Source organism: Pinus tabuliformis, chromosome 1_2 (assembly GCF_031772625.1).
Source record: "Pinus tabuliformis cultivar Carrire ecotype Pingquan chromosome 1_2, CPIR1, whole genome shotgun sequence".
NCBI lineage: Eukaryota > Viridiplantae > Streptophyta > Pinopsida > Pinales > Pinaceae > Pinus > Pinus tabuliformis.
Window position 1 is genome coordinate 326,967,029 of NC_142298.1, and position 21,979 is coordinate 326,989,007.

The 21,979-nt window shown below is 38.5% G+C and overlaps 1 protein-coding gene across 1 annotated transcript in view; it reads left to right on the top strand.

Moving 5' to 3' along the window:
- Positions 1 to 21,979, top strand: part of LOC149205701 (uncharacterized) — a 374,510-nt gene that overhangs the window by 187,372 nt on the left and 165,159 nt on the right. The window contains exon 13 of the mRNA XM_089397482.1: positions 15,897 to 15,966. Within this exon, the coding sequence (XP_089253608.1) occupies positions 15,897 to 15,966 (70 nt within the window). The remainder of the gene's footprint in view (positions 1 to 15,896; positions 15,967 to 21,979) is intronic.

The window sequence follows — 21,979 nt, forward strand, 5'->3', positions numbered from 1 at the left end:
ATAATAAAAAAAAAGGTTTTATTTTAGTTAGTTTTTTTTGGCTTAGTTTTAACCTTTTGTTTTAGATTAAATTTAGATTTTAATTTAGATTTTAGATTTTATTTTTTTTATTTTATTTTTAGTTTTTTAAATTTAAATTAGATTTTTGAATACAAAAAAAAAAAAGGGGAAAAATAAAAAAAAAATAAAAAATGATTTTAGGCTTAGTTTTATTTTTAGTTTTAGATTAATTTTTTAAAGTTTCATTTTTTTTAGATTTAAAAAAAAAAAAAAAAATTGAAAAAACATAAAAAAAATTCTTTGTTGTGGAGAACTACTTTTACCACCTTCAGTTGCTTATCATTGCATATCTTTCACGCTGAGATCTGAAAACAAATAAGTATCTGGTTTCACTGTGGTTTAAAGCAATTTATCTCTCTTAGTTTGCTGGATATCATTATTTGAAGAGCGTTGTGGTTTTATTCAATATTTAAAGCATTGCTCTCTTTTCTCTGATGATTGCTGTCCGTGGTTCATATTTTTCGATCATCTAGCTAGTAATCATTTAGATCTCTTAAGGCACTGGTCTGCTCAATTCGTCAAAGTCATTTAGTGCATCTCGTCTCCTGGCCCAACTGTCTGGCAGTTGGCCTTCATCTTTCCTCAGGGTCTACCCCCCTTAGCCGTGGGAGACAGGCTTAAACGGAGAGACCAGGGATCAGAGTGACAGCCCCTGGTCTGAGCGTTGTCGTGCCGGTTTGCGCGACAACAAGGTGGATAACCGAATTTTAACACACAATTTTCTTTTGCAACATCACATTTATAAACGGGTATAGTTTTTGCTATTTTTTACCCGCTAGGCGGATCTTACTGGTACCGAGGTCAAGGAGGATGGTCTCACGACCTCCTTGTCCTAATGCAGGATATTCTATCCTAATATGAATAATGCAGGAGTGTATGGTTATTAGCTCCTAAGGTAAGACATCTAAAGTTTATTTACCCAATAACATTCACAAAATGAAAATGTTAGATGTCTCGCTATAATGTACATTGGTAACATACTTGTCATACCTCAATCTGGCTATTACATTTAAGGGGGGTCATATATACCTATATCCCGAATATATTGCTTGGATATGGATTTAACCCATAAAAGAAAGGGTTGTTTGTTTCCATATTAGCTTGACCTTTAGCCGTAAAATTTACCATAGACATGTCCTGATTAAACTGGCTGATACCGGCCATGACTCAGAACATTCCCTTTACAGGATGACAGAGAATTATTCGATATGTGACAACTCAGCTTGGAGAGCATCAGGCTGAAGATCTGAAGGTTGCAGGTTCAATTCACACTCGCCACATTGCATTTTTGTAATCCATTATTCAGAAGTTTTCGAACTAAATTAGATAAATAAAGGAAATCCGAGGAATTACTATGACAAAGAAAAGCTCACTCTACGTGGCGAACTGTAACACTCATGATCTGTCAAATACTTTTAACAGAAGGTGAAACTAAATGAATTCATTAGTAACTTAAGTTTGTCAACAAGTGATTCTCTCTCTGTATTCCCATTTATCCCAACATCACTCTGGCAAGGACACAGGGAACCTGAAGCCTGATAAATTGCTTCTAATCAGATTGTAAGCAAGGAACCTGAACCCCGACAATTTTCTGTCATCTGTCTCTGTTTCACTCTTTATTTCCTGAATTTTACTCCTTACTTGACTGGTCAACTCCCAAGAATGTGACTCCTTTCTTCAACATATACTTTAGCCAATGAGTTGCATTAAATTAACGAAAAGTTATGCTGAACAAAAACTCATATATGGGCACTAGGAAGGTTGCCTTCTATTGATGTATCTGAATTATATAAAGCATAAAATTTTGGCTCTTCCAATCTCTTTGAAGATCGATAGATATATAATGTAGTTGTTCGAGCCAGTCTGTTGTAGTAGGTCCCATCGGGAATTGTCTCCCCTCTTCCTGGAGTTTCCTACATTATAGGCCACATGCTAAAAGCACTTTTAATAAATGCAAAGACTTAGGTATCTAATATCTCTTGAATGTTTTGCATTAGAGCTTTGGAGCAGACCCTGCAGGACATGCTTTGGCCTCAGAACAAGTCTGTTGCCATAAACTTTCATATCAATTGGATTCACAGGGCAAATGCAAAAGCTGCAGATTATTTTTCTAAATTTCAGATGTGATATAGAGTACGATGGGAGGTTTAAGGAGTTGACAAAATAACTTTCCCTGACTATGTGAGACTCTTCACTGCAGAAAGAGTGTATGTCTCGATAGCCACAATCTCCTAGATGATTGGGAAAGAATGCATTAATTTGATTTTATAAACTCTATCTGACCTAGAACGGGGAAATGGGTTTGGGGTTTAGAAGCAGGTAAACAACATATCTATATATAAATATATTTGTAGGAAAGAAAATGTGGGTGTACACAGTCCGCATACAGATGTATGGGTAGAAACTTCAAATTTCAAATTTTAATCCGCTTTTTCTCTATTGTTTTATTAACCTTCTTTCCAGTTATAAGTTGTGGGACCCACCCACGTCTTATTTTGGAGAATTGTTTCGTAGTATTTTCTTTACTGGAATCTGTTGTGAAAATTCTGGGGAACATTTGCTAGGCATTTTCCTTTAAGGAGGCTTCTACGTTCTTGAAAATGTCTCTTTTAAATGCTGTGTCCAAATTAGGATATGATGGTTCCTAAGAAAAAGACAAGTAAAAGTCACGCACATAGGAGAATTGTCGAGCTAGAATTGTGCTATTACATCCACAAAAAAAAATATATTACTGGGTTTGTGCAAAAGGCTGATGAATCGAGTTGAAAGATGTCAGATATATTTCTTTTTTTTTATGATGTTCCTCGCAGGAAAAGTCAGAAAGCTTGGAGCTTGAGCTACAACAGTGCTACAAGGCACAGGCAAGGCTTTCTGAACAACTCGTGGAGGAAGTCTCAGAATGTCGCAACCTGAAGGCACAAAACCAAGAGAAAGATTCTTTGATCAATCAGCTTGAGGCAAAACTTCATTCACTCAGAGAACTGTGAACTGCGTAAGCAAGTGGCAGACCTGTCAGCTAAGCTAAGTAGCGTAAATGCAGAAGATACTATGCTGATTGACAGGTGGATGTTGCTTAAGATGCAAGAATCTGAACGTCTTAATGAGGCTAATGCCAAAAAAATCAGTATTTACAGTAAAATCTAAATAAATAAATAATTAATTAATTTTAAGTGAACAACAAAGGATTAAGAACATAGAAATCGCCTCACGGTTATTTTAAAACCAAACCACATGATTAGGCCGCAGCTTGAACAAGACAATGAAGTAATTTCAAGAGTATAGAAGTACTGTTTCTGAAGGGACCAAGACGCTAGATTAATAGCCCATTCAAGGTCGAATCCTTTAGTAAAAGGAGCGAAATGGAAATGGGAAAAACGCTAAAGCCAAGGCACATGTCACATGCATTGTTCACATCACACTAATAATCTGACGTGTTCCAGACCAAAACCAAATGACGGCTCGTGAGTACTGCGCATGACAGAGAGCAATCATGGCCGAATGTATCGGTACCTGGATCGTGGCGATTCTCGTATGTGGAGGTTGTACTCACAAGAATGATGGAATGTAACGAAATGACAAACCCGCCGATTCCACACATCCAAGATGGTCCCGAAGAACAGCTAACTACGGCACCGGAACAACCTCGAATTACTTACCCTCTCCTATTGGGATGAAATCCCAATGACCTTTATCTGAATACCTAAAACCCTGCTCTGGTGATTTTCTTCCATGGAAATTCGAAATCATGCATTACATCTCTTCTGCTTTCCGAATTGGCTTCTTTTGGTTGTTTGTTTGGTCCAAGGCATGGCCATGCTTGTTTATTGGTTTCAACAGTCAATTTTCTTATTGCCGTATTGCAAATAGCGTTACGCGGCAGCGGATGAACACCCAGAGCTGAGAATGTCTGCGCGATGACAATCAAGAACCCATTTGAATTTGTGCTGGTTAACGATTTACGTATTTATTTTCTGGTTTTCCGTCGATTCGAGCCGGAGGGGGGTTGTTCTTAATCTATGACAGACCCAGTATCAACCCCAAACTAAGCCATTAACACCTATAGCTTCGGTACAACAGAAAGTCATGCCGCAGGGATTTTTAGACGCGCAGACAGGTTTATACGAATTTCTAGCTGCGTAGGGCCTGTGAGGTCCCGAAGGGTTTGAACGCAGCTCTGATACCATGTGTAATAGCCGTAAAATTTGAAAGCAGGAAGCATGAAAATTTGATTTGTACTCACCTGAACTGCTAGCTGATCCCGTGAAGTCGACGATACTGTTGCTGTTTTGTTCTGTTGCTGCTGTTTGCTCCAATTACCCAGGGAGACCAATTCCACCCAACCTGATTGAGCAGAGGCTGGCTGCTCAATCCAGCAAGCTTCTCATAGAAGCCCACTGCCCCCCGTGCCCAGAACTTCAGACGGATTAAAGCTCTTCCAATAGTAAATCTCTGTCACTGCTAAATTCTGCTCCACCTCCTCTGGTTTCACTGCTCCATTTTTCCCCCTGTTCTCGGTTCACAAACTCGGTTTTAACCCCGGGCCTGGTGGTGGCCGCTCTCCAGCATGCAACCACCGCCTTCCCCTGTCCCGACACGCCTTCTACGCTATGAGTCTCTCTCCCTGCTGTCATAGCACTCTGAAGTTTATCCTGTTGGAATTAAACGTCCCCCGTACATGAGGGTCCGTCTTGTTATATACTTTAGTTTTATAAAGTTAATATATATATTGTCAGGTTTAATATATATTTATTTTATAAAGTTTATAATTATATTTTATAAAGTTAACTTATATATATTGTAAAGTTTAATATTTATATATATTTTATAAAGTTTAGAATTATATTTTATAAAGTTTAAAAAAAATTATATTTATAAAACTTTAAATAAATTTATTATTTAAAATTCATCACATTTGTTTTTATTATAAAGTTTGAAACTTTATATAGTGGATTAGTTTAGATGGCCGTTACAAAAATGACAGACCAGAACTAAAATTCATTAAGGCACAAGTCAATAAATCTATCTCTGTGGATTAGGAAACTGATAAAGACCAGAACTGAAACTCATTAAGGCACAAGTCTTGGCATTAAATTAATTGATAAGTTTTCAGGAGATAGACCGAAATCCCTAAAGATCTGTTCCATGAACAAATTAATGATGTATCTGTGAGAAGAGACCACTGTCTAAGTGTACGTACCTGTGTAAAGGTAAGTCTTAGCAATTGTTTATTTTACTCGTCTTATGCTAAGATAGTTGGGAAGCTTCAGTGATATCAAGGTAAGTCATATTTTTGTATTGTCTGAAGTAGCAGCGAAGCTTTTAAGTCTGTGTAGTGTCAAGTTTTAGGGGCTAACGTTTAGGGTTGTTTTAGGTCTGTTCTAGGTCATTTTTAGGACTAGTTGAGAGCCACATATAAGTCTGCTTAGGGCTCACTGTAAGGTGTATATTAGGGCATAATTGTTTTTGTTTCTTGGTCCCCCTGTCAATATATGACATGGAATTTCACCTTAAGACAGTGACTGTAATCTCATTGTGTATAAGTTGAATAAATTCAAGAACCAAAGGTAGTAAACCAATCATTGACTTTAAATTTTACTTTGAGCATCTTGTTGACAAATCTCTCATTACAATTCTGAACCAAAACCAGTGACATAACTCTTGTGTGATATGATGCCTTGACTCCAACTTGACTTAATATGACAAGGGTAGTTGAATAAGGTTGACTGTATATGGCATAGATGAATAATGGCAGGACTCCTGTTGTGAACTATGTTAAGTAATTGGTTCAACTGTAATATATATGGCAGCAACAGTACTGACTTGACAAGTTGTAAACTGTTTGAGCTATGACATGTTAGCATTTGACATGTAACGTGATTGGTCAGCAAGTGACATAGACCTTGACTTGACTTGCCATAACTAGGCAGTGAGACATGGACAACAAGGTAGTAGTGAACAAGTTGTATTCTTTATCCTTTTGATGTGACTGTGATTTCTTATACAGAGAGGAGATAAGCTACAGTAAGACCTTGACAACAGTTGCTTGCTTTGACTGTGGCTTTAACCTATAATGGACAGCAAGTGAAATTGACTAACAGTGATTGACTTAGTGAGCATTCTATGATGTTTAACCTTGACTATTTGTGACATGATAGTAATACCTTGACATAACCTTAAGTTGACATCTTAACCTTGACATAATTCCTTGAATAAGACTTAACTTTGACATATGGTTTGGGACAGTGAGTTTACATCTAGTTGACAAGTCTTTGACTATACTTGACCAAGATACTATATAACAATGTTGCAGTACTGTTGAAGACATTGAAATAGAGTTCACACCTTAACTTTGGTATGACTGATTGACTTGACCTATAGACTGAAGCACATAGACATATGACAATATTGATCTAAGGTTTGTCTCATAGTATGACCTAGGGATTTGTGTGCAGTGACACAATTGTAATCTTGCAGGGCAACAAGTGTTGAAGGTATTTTTCATCCAGTTGTACAACATATTGAAGTAAGAATGGATAGCAGGGCTTGACCAGCTAAGCAACAGTGTTTACACGCATGCTGGTAGCTCTCTGGGGACAGAACTTGAGAACATTGATTGCAGGGCATCGGGATGACCTAAGACACCTTGGGTTATGCCATCATTTGATAGTAGTGCCAGATGGTTGCAGCATCGTGTGCAACCTGATGATAGCAGTGGTTGGGCATTGATGACTATTCATTTGTGAAGTGGCATTCAGTGGTAGCCAGCAGTTATGAAGTGATTTGCAGTAACAGTAATGACAATTGTGCAGTAACATTGATATGTAGTGTGTAGTGATAGTGATGTGCAGTTGATAGCTTGATGTATAGCATCATGCGGCAACCAGTTTGTGGGCACAATGCTCAGCGGCTACTAGGATTCGATATCTATTTTACATTTTCCTTACAACTATTCTACATTGATTCAGAGTATCGGGGATCCAGTTTGAAAATTGTGGAACGTGTTCTTCTAGCTCGTCAGGGTGGCAGGGTGGTGCAAGGCAGGTGATTGGAGTCACCGTCAGGTTGTGGTTTGAAAACACTTTAGGGCGGTAGGGTGGTGCTTGGGCAAGTTGTGGCTTGCACGGGGCATTGTGGCTGATAAAATAACAGGGCAGCGAAACATCTTTTTCGACAGTAGCTGGTAAACAAAGTGTTGGGGAGCTCATAAGGTTGTGGCCTGATCTACAGGGCATTGAGGTGTCTTTCTAGTTGCAACAAGATATTAGGGTCTAGTAGCGTCCTACAAGTTGTGGCCTGTGAATTAGGGGCTTGATGCCTCCCTCAGTTGTATCTGAAATCTTGATGTAATCAATTTTCTTTTAAAAGGGAGAAGACAATTACTAAAAAAATGTTCGGTGGTTTTTGACCCAGAGGGGCTTTTCCACCTAAAATCTCTGTGTCCTCTGTTTTATTTTTTGCATTGTTGTATGGTGTTGTCTACTGTTGATTATTGTTTATGATCATCTGAAGAAGAACAATAATAATAACAAAAGATTAACTAATGCTCTGAAAAGGATTAATGCTAATTGCTAAGAAATATTGATTCACCCCCCTCTCAGTATTTCCAACACTATCAAGGAGATAAACCAGGTATGCATCGCACAACCTTGATTTGCATGCAATACTCCAAGTTTACTTTCAACTCTTGTACCAGGCTGCCCTTTGCCTACAAAGATCAGTTCCTTTTGTTCACTGTCAACTTGCAACCCACCTGGCAGACTCCTTGATCAGCTTCTTAGGTCTGAGCTTATCCCTTCAGCCCACACACTCCTAGCTGTAACAAATCCACTGTCCTAATATGACTTAACTAGCCCTCCCTAGTAGGCTTTACCTTGCCGTTAGCTCCATTCTAACATCTCCACGATTTTGTTGTAACGTAGTTGTACATGAACGCTTTTAATACTATATAACAACACAACTCACTGTTACTTCCTTTCCAGGTACATATTATGACTTCTCCAATGTGAGTTGTTTGTTTAGCTCTTCTTCCATGTGGGATTACACATAGATACTAATTTTTGGTTTCATAAAGCAAGCAAGCAAGGTGTGAGCATACAGGTCCATGTGCTAAAAATGAACAAATTGATTCATCATTGTCAATGGAAGTTGTGCCCCAGATCGAATCCAACCCTGTTCATCGTTGAAACCTCATTCTTTGCTCATTATACAACTCCTCAACAAGGACACCGTCATACGCTTGCAAACCTCAACAACTACCCTCTCTTAGCGACAACATACAAATAGTTATGTATGGCACCATAAATGCTCCCTGCTGCATACAATCCTTAGGAACACTGAACCTTCAGATGACATAGAACACATATAATAGCATGGCAGCTACAACAGTCTCATGACAACAACATACCCTTCACAATGCTATATGCAACACCAAGTAAACCTTTGCAATCTGATCTAACCGTAGCCAATATAATAACTCGTATTCATCTATACATTCTCATATCAACAAGCCATCATGCCTTAGCAGTCAATCAAGATCACATGTTCTGAGTGTTTCTCAGACAATCACCATGTATTGGCTCCACTTGTCTTTTCATGACCATATTATATGACATCAACAGCTAGGAGTCACACCATGCACATCAAGGAGTCTCATACACTTCAACAATTTTATACTTCATTCCTTTTTGCAGTTCGGGAGATATTTTAGTAATTTATGAGTAGACAACAATCAACAAGACTTAGCCTTGATACAGATCCAAATTTGATTGCTTCCATATACAAAAATGCCACTGATTTTTATCCTCAAAATATCATCACATTAGGTTCTTGAACAACATCTAAATTTGGTGTTGGAGCTCAGCTAAACAAGTCTGAACAACCCTTCAATCTGTCATCCTGCAGCTGACATAGGCATGACTTGGCCCTGATCTTCTGCAGCCTCTACAGGGCTTCTTTGGGCCTTTTCCTGCGGTCATCCCAGGCCTAATATGGCCTCCTAATTGCGACTTTCTTAGACCTATCTCGGCGTCCTGTCTGTGGCTTGAACAAACTTAAATTTAGTTCCTTTTGTTCCTTCTGTGGCTTGAACAGACTTAAATTCAGTTCCTTTGGTAGATAATAGATCTGCCAAACAATAGATCTGCTAGATAATAGATCTGCCAAGCAGTGGATATGCCAAACAATAGATCTGCCAATGATGATAAGAGATCTGCAAATCTGCAATAGATCTGCTACTGATAATAAGAGATCTGCCAATGATGATAAAAGATCTGCAAATCTGCAATAGATCTGCTGTTGATAATAAGAGATCTGCCAATGATGATACGAGAGATAAATTACTGATGCGAGGGTTTGATCACCAATGCGAGAGCTAGTTCACCAAAGCAAGAGAGAGAGAACTCGATGTGTTGCAAATGAAGGCTTCTCTTCAATATATAGAAATCTTTGAGGCAAAATCCCTTCCTTGAATTAAGTGTTTTGGAAGCTCCTAGAGTGATCCATTCGAATTAGATAACTTAAGTGGTTTTCTTTGCACATGTCTAATTGCTTTATAAAATATTTTTCAAATAACTTTTGCTCTTATGAAAAATAATTTGCTCTTGAGAAATAATTCGCTTCAACGGTGAAAGGGGTTAACCACATAAAGTGTTTTCTAGGGAAATTTCTCCATAGTTGCTAAAAAATTCAACACCTTTCATGGTGGGGCCGGCTTGTCCCTTTTGAGCCTACATGAAACCCAAAATAAAATTTATTTTAATTTTAATTTCCATAAATTTTCTTGGCCGACTGAGGAGGCCTCTTGGCATGCGGGAATACCTCTTCATGCTACACAAAAAATCAACATTTGACACATTATATGAGTGATGATAGATATACCAAGGTGATGGTGCCACAACATAGAACAAGGACCATGTGAGATTCATCTGCATGAATATTGTTGATGAACGCCAAAGGCACTGGTCATGTGAGGACTTCAGTGGCAGTTCCTATGTTCTTGTGAATGATTATGTGATTCTTAATAAAGTCATATGCACATACATATTTTAATTGATTGTCTTATTGTCATTTCCAAACTTGCAATCTTGGGTGGATTATTTTGCAACCTTTGCATCGATGGTGTGTTTTCTTGGTAGATTGCAATATTAGGTTAGAGAAAATCCCATTCTAGTCGGTGACAACCAGTTTGAGACATTGCACATGAAGATGTGAAGATGTAGATATGTGTGTTTGATTTTCTCATTATCTCTGCATGTGATTCTTCAATCAAACTTGGGATCATCATTAAAATTCTTGTCATTAAAATGCAATCTCAACTGTTGGCAGTGTTTGGTTTGTCTCTTGATATTTTCTTAATTAACATGGTCCATGCACAAGTTGGGATCTCCTCAGAATCTTTCACTTGTGCCTTCCTCATGTTTGCATGTTGCAGTTATTGAACTATGAAGGGGGACATCCATATACTCTCTTTTGGCCCTGCCTACTTCACCAAATAGGACTAGGTGCTCTCGTGTTAGTCTCGACTCTCGATACTTTGTGATAAGCCAAAATGGTGTGCTCAAATTTTTCCAGTGGCTAGAAATTTAGAGCATGGTATTTTAATAGAGTATGTTTATCAATGTTATTATAATAGTTAACCAAGTAGAATAATGTTGAGATTTGTAGCTTGGGAGGTACTCCAAACCCTAGGCTTGAGGGTTGTGGAGGAGTTGGCACACAAAAGTCTTTTGTGGGCATGAAATCCAAGCTTGGGGTTTTGCACCCATTGATGGTGGGGCAAAAACCATGGAGAGAATTGGACATGTGATAGATGGAGATGATAGAGGAGGTTGAGACGAATCCAACACAACGAAAATCATTCAAATCCGAGCTCTACAAGTGAAGATATTAATTTTTGAAGTTAAGGGTGGGAAAATTGTCTAGAGAAGTCAAGTCAGTCTTGACATGAGGTGACCCTTTGTTGGGCTAGACGTTGCCCTAGAAAAAGATATAAATAGAGGGCTTGTGTGAGATCATTTTACATCCAAGTCAATCATCAAATACCTCTGAAATAGGACAACGAATTCTAAGGCTGGGAAGACAAGTTTGTGGAAGTCTTTGGACTGCTGTTGAGGAGTGGATTTCCTAAGGAGTTGGGCCACAGTTATCTAAGGTCTAAGGCAGCCTGTGAGGAGACCTAAAGGACGAGTCTTGGACTATTTATGGAGCGGGTCCCTTGAAGAAACTAGGCCACATTTCTGAGGTATGTTGTGAGGCTTTTTTGTGCTATTTTGGTGTGTTATATGTCTCTGTATGGGCCGCACGAGAGTGTTGTAGGTATAACACTGTGAGGAGGTTATTTGTAGGGTTGTGAAGCCTTGTGAGAGTCTCCTCACTGAGCCGCAACTATTGAAGGGAGGCAGCAACCTAAACAAAGGCATTCTCCTTGAGTTTGGGGCAGATTCATCTTGTTGTTGTGAGCAGGTTGTTGTAGGGTGCGTTGAGGAGTAGCCTTGTGCCCTAATACAATGTTTTGAAGGCTTAGAAGGACAACAAAGGTGACAACCTAGTTGGAGAAGTTAACACATGTTTGGAGCAGAGGTTTAGGGCAGTTGGTGTGCCCTAACCAGTCTTCTAGAAGCACAAAAATCGAGGCAAGAGGAAACAATAGTGTGTTGTAGAAGTCATCTTGGTTGATGGTTGATGCTAGTGGATGAGAGGTCCTAGGAGAAGAAAGTTTGAAGAAGTCTATTGGTAACTAAGGGGAAGGGTTTCCTAGGTGTCAGATGCCTTAACCAAGAGAAGATGCTACAACAAGGATTGGTCACTCGTGGTCTGTTGGAGGGCAGCGTGAGAGTGGATCAAGTGTGGACAGTGGATTGGGCATTTATGGTCTGTTGGAGGGCAGCGTGATAGTGCCCAAGTTGGAGCTCGGTGTGCACCATCTTCATGGACTTAGGTGGTTGCTAGAGTGGCAGAAGAAGAGCTCAAGGGTTTGATCAGCCAGGAGCAGTTTGAGCAACCCTAGACTTGTGTGTGGAGAAGGACATCTACAACAAAAGATGGGCAATCCTCCTAGCAGTGTTCATTGTGAGAGATGGACATCTTGCAGTGATAGGTGGTAGCCCCCCCTGCCCTATGTTAGTCTTCATTGGAGCAGTGCAAGATGACTATAGTGGGTTGAAGTCCCTAAGTAGCTGAGGAGTAGCATTGGGCAGTTGAGAGTTGTTCACAAACGGAGTTGTAAACAACTCGACAGGAGTCTCAATGTGTTGTGCTCTTGATGGACTAAGGCACAACTAATGAGTAGATTGGATAGTCGAGGTTCAGTGGCCAGATGGACTTGGATCATTGATAGAGGCAGTGCTGCAGATCGGGAGCCGAAGGACCGGGCAGGTACAGGGTACGACCGAGAGGAGTTGTGATTGCATGCTACATCAGCCAGATGGTCAAAGTATCTTGTTGAGGGTAGATTGGTTGTCGATGGACTGACACCAAGCCCCAATTTTGTATCTTTGTATTAGTGGATGTATGAGGGCCATTATCCCTGGTATGGGAGCCCTAGACTGTTGTATTATTCAGTTTGATTAATATAACAAAATTGGGTTATTGTACAAAATTGTGTAAAAAGTTGTCTATATTTTGCACTAGTAGATTTAAGACTCTATCCTAGATGCCAAGTTTGTGGAAAAACAACAAATAACACATAAAATAGTAATTATATGAAAGAGGCCTATACTTGTTAATGTAATACGACTGTTACATAGGTTCATGTTGACCAACAAATGGAGGTACAATACCTAGTACTTGTGATGATATGCTATCGAAAAGAGGGGGCCTCTTTATACTCTAAAAGGTTCCCCATTCAATTGTTGGAGGCAATCGGCCACCAACTGATTATGACCTCATTAAGGCAACTAACTATGTTAAAGCTGTGCATGCTTTAATTGCAATGTTAGTTACCAATAAGACAAAAGGTACTGACTGACAAAATATAACAAGTGAGAAAACAAGATACATTGCTATAAAATCTGGGTTAACAACGATAGCAAAGGAAGCTATATGTATTTTGCTGATGAGTCCTTGACTCTTTAGCACTAACAAAATTGAAATATCAACTCAATGCTTTAGAGTCTTAAGGAGTCAAGGACAGCTTTGATATAGTTGTCTATTGTTTGTAATGTAGTTTTGTTGGATCTGACATAACACAAGCCCATCAAGATCTAAAGCTTGTGGTAACGATTTGGCACTCACTTATCCATATGATTAAATTTAGTATGTAAACATTTGTGACTGATTTGTTGAGCTCAAATTTTTAACATAGAGGACTTTCTAGAATATAACGCAATTTGACTTTGCAGTGTTTCAAAAATCTCCAATATCTTCTGATCTTTCCATTTTTTTCCTGAGTTTTTCAGGTTGCCAATTTTTTCTGGGGTTTTCAGGTCCAAATTTTTACATATTTATATTTTCCAATCTTTTCTCCGATATTTCCAATAAATTTCTTTCCAGGGCCTTGATATATTCTGTGATATGATATTTGCAACATTGCATTGGAATAGTTAGGTTCTGTGTCTTGTTCTGTATTTCTTATTCTTCTTCTTGCTATGCCTAATAGACGTTAGCTATTAAATTAAACATCAAGAGTTTGAACAGTACAATCTTTCAGTTGTTCATATTGAATACAATAATTCCACGTGAAGTTGTGAACATTAGGCCGATATTTATGTTTTTCTTTCTCAAGGAAAACCTTGCAGGATCATCCTAACACCCCCGTTTCCGCAGAATATATGGATGGGGGGTGGCTCCTTGACAACAAATAACACGTAAATAGTAATTATATGAAAGATGCATATACTTGTTAATGTAGTACAACTGTTACATAGGTTCATGTTGACCAACAAATGGAGGTGCAATACCTAGTACTGGGGCCTCTTTATACTCTAAAAGGTTGCCCATTCAATTGTTGGAGGGAATTGCCCACCAACTGATTATGACCCCATTAAGGCAATTAACTATGTTAAAGCTGTGCATGCTTTAATTGCAATGTTAGTTACCAATAAGACAAAAGGTACTGACTGACAAAATATAACAAGTGAGAACACAAGATACATTGCTATAAAATCTGGATTAACAACGATAGCAAAGGAAGCTATATGTATTTTGCTGATGAGTCCTTGATATTTCCAATAAATTTCTTTCCAGGGCCTTGATATATTCTGTGATATGATATTTGCAACATTGCATTGGAATAGTTAGGTTCTGTGTTTCTTATTCTTCTTCTTGCTATGCCTAATAGACGTTAGCTATTAAATTAAACATCAAGAGTTTGAACAGTACAATCTTTCAGTTGTTCATATTGAATACAATAATTCCACATGAAGTTGTGAACATTAGGCCGACATTTATGTTTTTCTTTCTCAAGGAAAACCTTGCAGGATCATCCTAACACCCCTGTTTCCGTAGAATATATGGATGGGGGGTGGCTCCTAGACACCAGGGTTGTGGAAAAACAACAAATAACACGTAAAATAGTAATTATATGAAAGAGGCATATACTTGTTAATGTAGTTACATAGGTTAATGTTGACCAACAAATGAAGGTACAATACCTTGTACTTGTGATGATATGCTATTGAAAAGAGGGGGCCTCTTTATACTCTAAAAGGTTGCCCATTGAATTGTTGGAGGCAATCGCCCACCAACTGATTATGACCCCATTAAGGCAACTAACTATGTTAAAGCTGTGCATGCTTTAATTGCAATGTTAGTTACCAATAAGACAGAAGGTACTGATTGAAAAAATATAACAAGTGAGAACACAAGATACATTGCTATAAAATCTGGGTTAACAACGATAGCAAAGGAAGCTATATGCATTTTTCTGATGAGTCAAGGACAGCTTTGATACAGTTGTCTATTGTTTGTAATGCAGTTTTGTTGGAATTGACATAACACAAGCCCATCAAGATCTAAAGCTTGTGTTAACGATTTGGCACTCACTTGTCCATATGATCAAATTTAGCATATAAACGTTTGTGACTGACTTGTTGAGCTCAAGTTTTTAACATAGAGGACTTTCTAGAATATAACACAATTTGACTTTGCAGTGTTTCAAAAATCTCCAATATCTTCTGATCTTTCCACTTTTTCCCTGAGTTTTTCAGGTTGCCAATTTTTTCTGGGGTTTTCAGGTCCAAATTTTTGCATACTTATATTTTCCAATCTTTTCTCCGATATTTCCAATAAATTACTTTCCAGGGCCTTGATATATTCTATGATATGATATTTGCAACATTGCATTGGAATAGTTAGGTTCTGTGTCTTGTTCTGTATTTCTTATTCTTCTTCTTGCTATGCCTAATAGACATTAGCTATTAAATTAAACATCAAGAGATTGAACAGTACAATCCTTCAGTTGTTCATATTGAATACAATAATTCCATGTGAAGTTGTGAACATTAGGCCGACATTTATGTTTTCCTTTCTCAAGGAAAACCTTGCAGGATCATCCTAACACCCCCGTTTCCACAGAATATATGGATGGGGGATGGCTCAACTGCCAGCCACAATATTGACTGATAACACTGAGGCTCTTGACTAGATTTGAACCTGTGGACTATGGCCTCCCCATTGGCATCATGCCTTGGGCGGATGATTCAACTGATTGAGCTAACCCTTTGGGCTAGGCCAACATGTGTGTTTTTGACATGATGATTATATTTTCCTTTTCCGAGTAGGTTCTACATTGTTCTGTTTTTCTTTTACACTGTATACATTTGTCAGTAAAGTTCTAAATCATCAGGATATTGAATTCTTTGATATAAAGTTCCAAAGTTATGTTTTCTTTTGATTTCCAGGCAACGAGGGAGCACAAATGTAGTAGCAGGGATGATTAAAACACTCGCACAAGTGGTCACTAATGTACAGGTAGAGCTTTATACTGCTGTCCGGCAGTTTATGGGACATTTTTTTATATTATCAAAATTACTAATCATAAATTCATAATACACTATCCAGGCAAACCTAGATAGACAAATATGGAAAATGTTGTCATCATTTTCCATGTATATTTAAAAAAATTCAAATGGTTTTATTGGAGGAAGTCTTTCTTTTGACATTTTTCTAATCCAATGCCAAAGAAATATATATGAAAAGGTATGGCCCATGAGAGATTGAGTTGCATTTGTTTTGCAAATTATCCCACAAAAATTTCCTCATTCACCCCACAGTGGCACTCAACCACACAGCTGCCATTAGTTTATTGTTATGCTAGTTGCCTATAGATGTTACTGGTGCTACAGATTCCATTGCTCCTACACACTCACTGTCCTGTAAACACCATGCCTTTGCCTGTGCATACCCAGCTGACCCTGCATGTGCAGATGTGCCAGCCTGAAATACTGATCCACTATAGCAATGTTCGCTACATTCATTTTTGTGAATATTGAATCTCAATTTTCCCTTCCCTCTCAGATAAACACGTGCTTTAAGCGAAGAATAATATATGTTAAAAAGCAAATCCTTCAAATTACTTGAGTTCAGAGATTGCAGATTGAAGAAGTTCAAGTTTGCACAATTCTCCATCATATATTTTGAGGAATTTTGTGGCATAGTATAATTTTGTTACAAGGTTATAGTATAACCTTATAGCAATATAATATATATGTTATATATTATATATAAAGGTATATTATCATGTAATATTACATATGAAGTTAAACTTTTATATTAAAAATCACTGTGGGAGTGGATAACAATGAACTCCCACAGAAGCCTTTCTGAGTAGGAAAGCAACTCAAACTCGCATCTAAATCCAAGGTTGGACTGGTTTGTGCTTTGGAGGAAGTGGATGATTCTTTATCTATGGTGGAACAGTCACCTTTGGAGACAGTGTAAGCTGCAATGCTTCCAACTATGATTGCAATGTACAGCCTGAGCTTTTAAGGCACGAAGGCCAAGTTGTTAATTGCATTAGTGAAATCACTAGAATATCTAACATTTGGAGCATTATATAATGACTATTTAATGAGGGATGTTTATATTTTCAAAATTCTTCATATATTACCTCAGGGAACAAATAAGTACATCAGTATTGAATGTGGTTACAACGTGTAGACAACATGGGTACCAGGGAAATCCTGATCTACAAAAGCTAAAAAGGCCAGCAATGGAACCTGGACCCCCACAGGGAGGGAATGAACATCACAATGGAATGCACTAAGATTAACTCTCAAGAGTAGATCCAATGCTTGCTTAAAGCTTCTTACATCTCTTAAAGGAGTGAGGAACCTCAATTAAAGTAACTTCACTATATGTTATCACAAAATGCTATTTACAACAAAACAGACTGAATGCCAAAGCAATTTGTTGCTGTCATCGTCCATTCACGTGCCCCCAGGAGAGGCCCATTCCATGGAATTGGAGGTACATAGAAGGCATGATACTCAGCTGGAAACCATGGCCAAAAGAATTTGTTAGTCTGACATCTCCAAGAAACTTGTTGAATTATATCGTCCTTACTACACAATTTAGATACCAAATTAGTAATGCCAACTTTTCTCAACCTACTCATGACAACCAGTCCTTGTTGAACTGGTTTCCACGCCCAAACTTTATTTTTAAGTGGGGCATGAGCCTTCCAAATGGCATGACACTTCTGTAGCTAGCGTTCAACCAGATCTTCAAACCTCATCTTTATTTAAGTGGGTACATAGATCAAAGGAGTTGTTAACCAACTCATAAAGATCCTTTGTCGCATATATATAAAGGCTTCCCATTGTTCCATCCCCAATCAAACCAGACAAGGCCTTCCCCCATGTATCTACGTTTTGGATAAACAACTTTATGGAATCATAGGGCAAAGAACTTCTAAACCAAACTTATTAGCACTACAAAGCTTTTTGAGTGTGGTTCAGAGTCCATGTGTGTCGTTGCTAAGTTTATGGATCCCCTAAGTCCTTCCAAAAAAATGATCCTTACCTTGGCAACCTTTTACTTACATAGTTGGGTGAGAGTCCCATTTCCCCCTTGAAGATTAGAATGTTCATATTGGCTGGGATGCTAGATCCCAAGCTTCACAAGGTCCCTCAAATTGCCAACAGAGAAGTTCAGAGATTGTTTACCAAGGTGCCCATGCCCTCTTGAGTGCAATGAAACTTTAGATCACAAATGCCTTTGCGTTATTGATATTATCACAGATTTGAAAAGGACCTTTAATCTCTGTAATATGCTGAGCCAATTGAATTTGGTGATGCATTAAGAGTTGCCAAAGGGGGCATCCTGTCCATTCCCTGTATCACCCATTTTCTGACACAGGCCACTCTTTGGGCTTTTACTTTAGGAAGGCACAGAACCCCTTGATCACAGGGTAAACCCATGTCACAAGCCGCATGAGGGAGGTCCTGTCTCCAGGGATTTATACATAAATTGAGAAAGAAAGATTCATGTGGAGCAATACAAATGTCATAATGCTAAAATTCTTTTCGACATTTGTAATTCACCCCATAAGTGGCAAATTAGAATGGACGAAGCAAGAGTCTTCTCTTCAAATTTTCCCACAATCCACCTCCATTAATATTGAAGAGAAACCTATATGTCAAAAAGGATGCCTAGCTGCAGCTATATGGGGGCTCTTCTTGTGCAATAAGGAAAACCTCCATTTTCTCCTTACTAACAACTGCCCCATGTAGTTTGCAAAGTTACCAATTATAACATTGTGCCCTCCATAGAATGTTAAGTGAGCTTAGGTGAGAGAGTTGAGTCATCTACATGGTGTGCATTACGGAGTTGGTTACCATTTGGTTAGTAGATACCTATGTTTTCATCCTTGCATTCATACTTCTTCCAATAAGTAACCAAGAGCATACCAAGAGCATCATATCACATAGAGATATGATGCCAATGGGAACCCTTGCTTGTTGGAAATGTAGAATACGATAGACTCCGAGAACACACCATTTATGCTAACTCCTAACATTCAAGGTTGGGAGAATTTGCTAAGTGGGCATTAAGGAGTTGGTTACCATAAGGTTATAAGATACCTTTGATTTTCCCTTGCATTCATGCTTCTTCCAGTAGGTAAAAAAGAGCATCATATGGAATCACATAAAGGTATGATGCCAATGGGATCCCTTCTTTGATGTAAATTTATAGTGTGATAGAGTATGATAGCACACCATTCATGTTGACTCCTAACATTTTCAAGGTGCGGGGGTCTAAACTTCGAATAAATCACTAGATGCTTGATGGAACATGGTGAGTGGTACTTTGTGCCAAGGAAGCTTGTCTCTGGCTCTAGGCCTCCTAGAATTGCTTTGTTTGCCAGTTCAATGGAGTCTCTTTTGAGGTATGGGACGAGAGCTCCTCAAACGTCTTAGGAAGAAGGATGACTTGTCCGGGAGGGACAAGAAGAGATATGGGTCTCACTGGTCTGATATTTGAAGAAGCCTGAACCTCTTCCTTGTCGCTTGCTACACTGAACAAGTGGAAAGAGAAATAGAGATGTTTCACTAAAAGCTTTGTTGGATATAAATTTTGTCAGACATTATGTAATAAATGTGTGGCCATGTTTGACAATCATAGAATCTATGTTCAATAATGTAGATAATGAAATTGAAGTTCAAACCACTACACTGGAGACGAATCAAGTTGAGCCATATACATTGATGAAGTTTCAATCCTTGCCTAATGAATATTAGAAGATTGAGATAACATTCATTAGCGATCTTATATTACTAGTTGAATCCCAAGATTGAGATCAATATTCCATTGCTATTGTTGCATGTGATATTCCCACTTAGCAACATTGCTAAGTGAAATATCAATTTTGCCCAGTTTTGAATAAATTCGCATTAGCACTTAGGAAGTGTGGGTTTAGAGGCCCCACATGTATTTTTGGTCAAAAGTGAGCCCAAACATTAGAAGATGGAGGAGGAAAATCGAGCCTCTAGTGGAACGTGGGGGCCACCCATAGAGAAATGCGGCCCACAAGGGAAACACACACCCATTGGAGCGAAGTTGGTGGGGGAAAGTCGAGCTGGGCCCACATGGGCATTTTGGAGGCTTTTGGACAAAAGGAGCAAGAGGCACTGATTTTGGGCATTTAGTGATCTTTGAGAAATTGTCTTTGAAATAGCACGCTTGAGCTGAAGCCAAGTCTGCAAGTGATGTTTAGCACACGAGTGTTTGTGAGCGGAAATCTCAACCCTTGCTTCAGTGGACTTCGAGTGCCAGCCCAAGGAGGGAGTTCCATCTATTCCAGTTCGTACCAGCAACATGGAGTGCGAGTTTGTGGAGAGGTTCAACAACAACAGTGTAGGGATTGCACAGTTCTTGGAGGAGGCATGCTTGGAGGTTGAGGAGTGAAGTGATTTTGGGGTTGAGACTTGAGGAGGAGTTCGGGGAAGTATTTTGTTGGAGATTGCAACTATTTTGGGGGCCTTTTGCAACAGGATTGACAGGTGGGTTGAATTACCCAACAATAGAGCCATTGAGGGAAAATAGGGCCAAAATTCCAAGGTCAACCATTGGCCAATTCCTTCGTGGGTTATTTTGGGTATTTGGTGGAAAGCCGGGGGTTAATCCCCCGAAATTTTCTGACCACCAGAGGAGGCCCTAGTGGCCATTCTACACAGCCAACAACTCATTTTCTGGGCATTTCAGCGCAGAGCCAAGGAGAACCAGCTAGCACTCTTGGAGGAGATCTCATATTCATTACTTGGGCTTAGCTAGCTTGCCTTGGGCAAGCCCAGGTGCATACTTTCCAAGCACCTATTGTACTTCATGATTATCAATAAAATGGCTCAGCAACGCAGTATTTGGCTCTAAATTGGTGTTCTGATGTTTGAGTAATTTTCTGTGTGTTTATGTTTATGCATGCTTTGATTATTTATTGTAAAATTTCCTTAGGGATATTACATTGCATTATCCTCTCCTCACTATATTTTGGATCCACATAATATGTATGACATTCTTCTTGCTGGAGGAATCCATTTGCCAATCTTCATGGTGAACACAAGCATTCATGTGCTAGGTGAAGTCTACATTTTGTTGTTGATTCATGGTGGAACTTGAACTCCAACACGATTGATGGTTTCTAATATGAGGTTGAAGCATTTATGGAGGGGATTACTTGGAATGCACCCATTATCTGTTGTAAGCACATAACTAATTATAATATATAATAGTTTTGTTTCCATGGGAAACCTTGTGGGGAAACACCGGGATGCTTCCTCACATTGTGGATGGCATCCATGATAAACCTATTGGTGTAGATTAGTGCACATCACCTAAGGGAATTTGAACTAGGCACCTGTCAGCACAAAACTAGCAAAATGCCCAACAACATTGGCAACAATTGGCTGAGCGACCTTCTTGGGCTATAATATATAATACTAAATAATAATTATTAGTTGTTATTAATTAGGATATAAGGTCATGACCATTCATTGTGTATCATCTCCTTGACATTATATAGAATTTAAGCAGGTGACAATTTTCAATTGTAGTCATTGTCATATCATTCAATATATTTTTATTCTTTTGGATTAGATGGCTTCATGCCTTTTCTTGCAGTTCTATGATCGCTCCTTGTGCATACCATGGGTACATCACAATATACATGAGCAAAACATTTTTGCAGATTATTTTCAGGATACATACCAATAGTGCTGAAACTAATAAGATTCTGTAATATCCCCTTTTAAATAATTTTGTAATCATCCCAAACTTTTCCCCAAATTTCCCTAGAAAAATTTAAGGAATAACTTTTCCGTAAAATTTAGCTAAATTCAAGAGGAACAATTTGGAGAACCCACATTTTTATTTCAATCCACACGAAAAATAAAGAGCCAATAACCATAATTTCTAGATAAAATTGCATAGCAAAATTCCAGCCAATTTTAATTAATAAATTATGGGGAAATTTACACAAAAATGATTC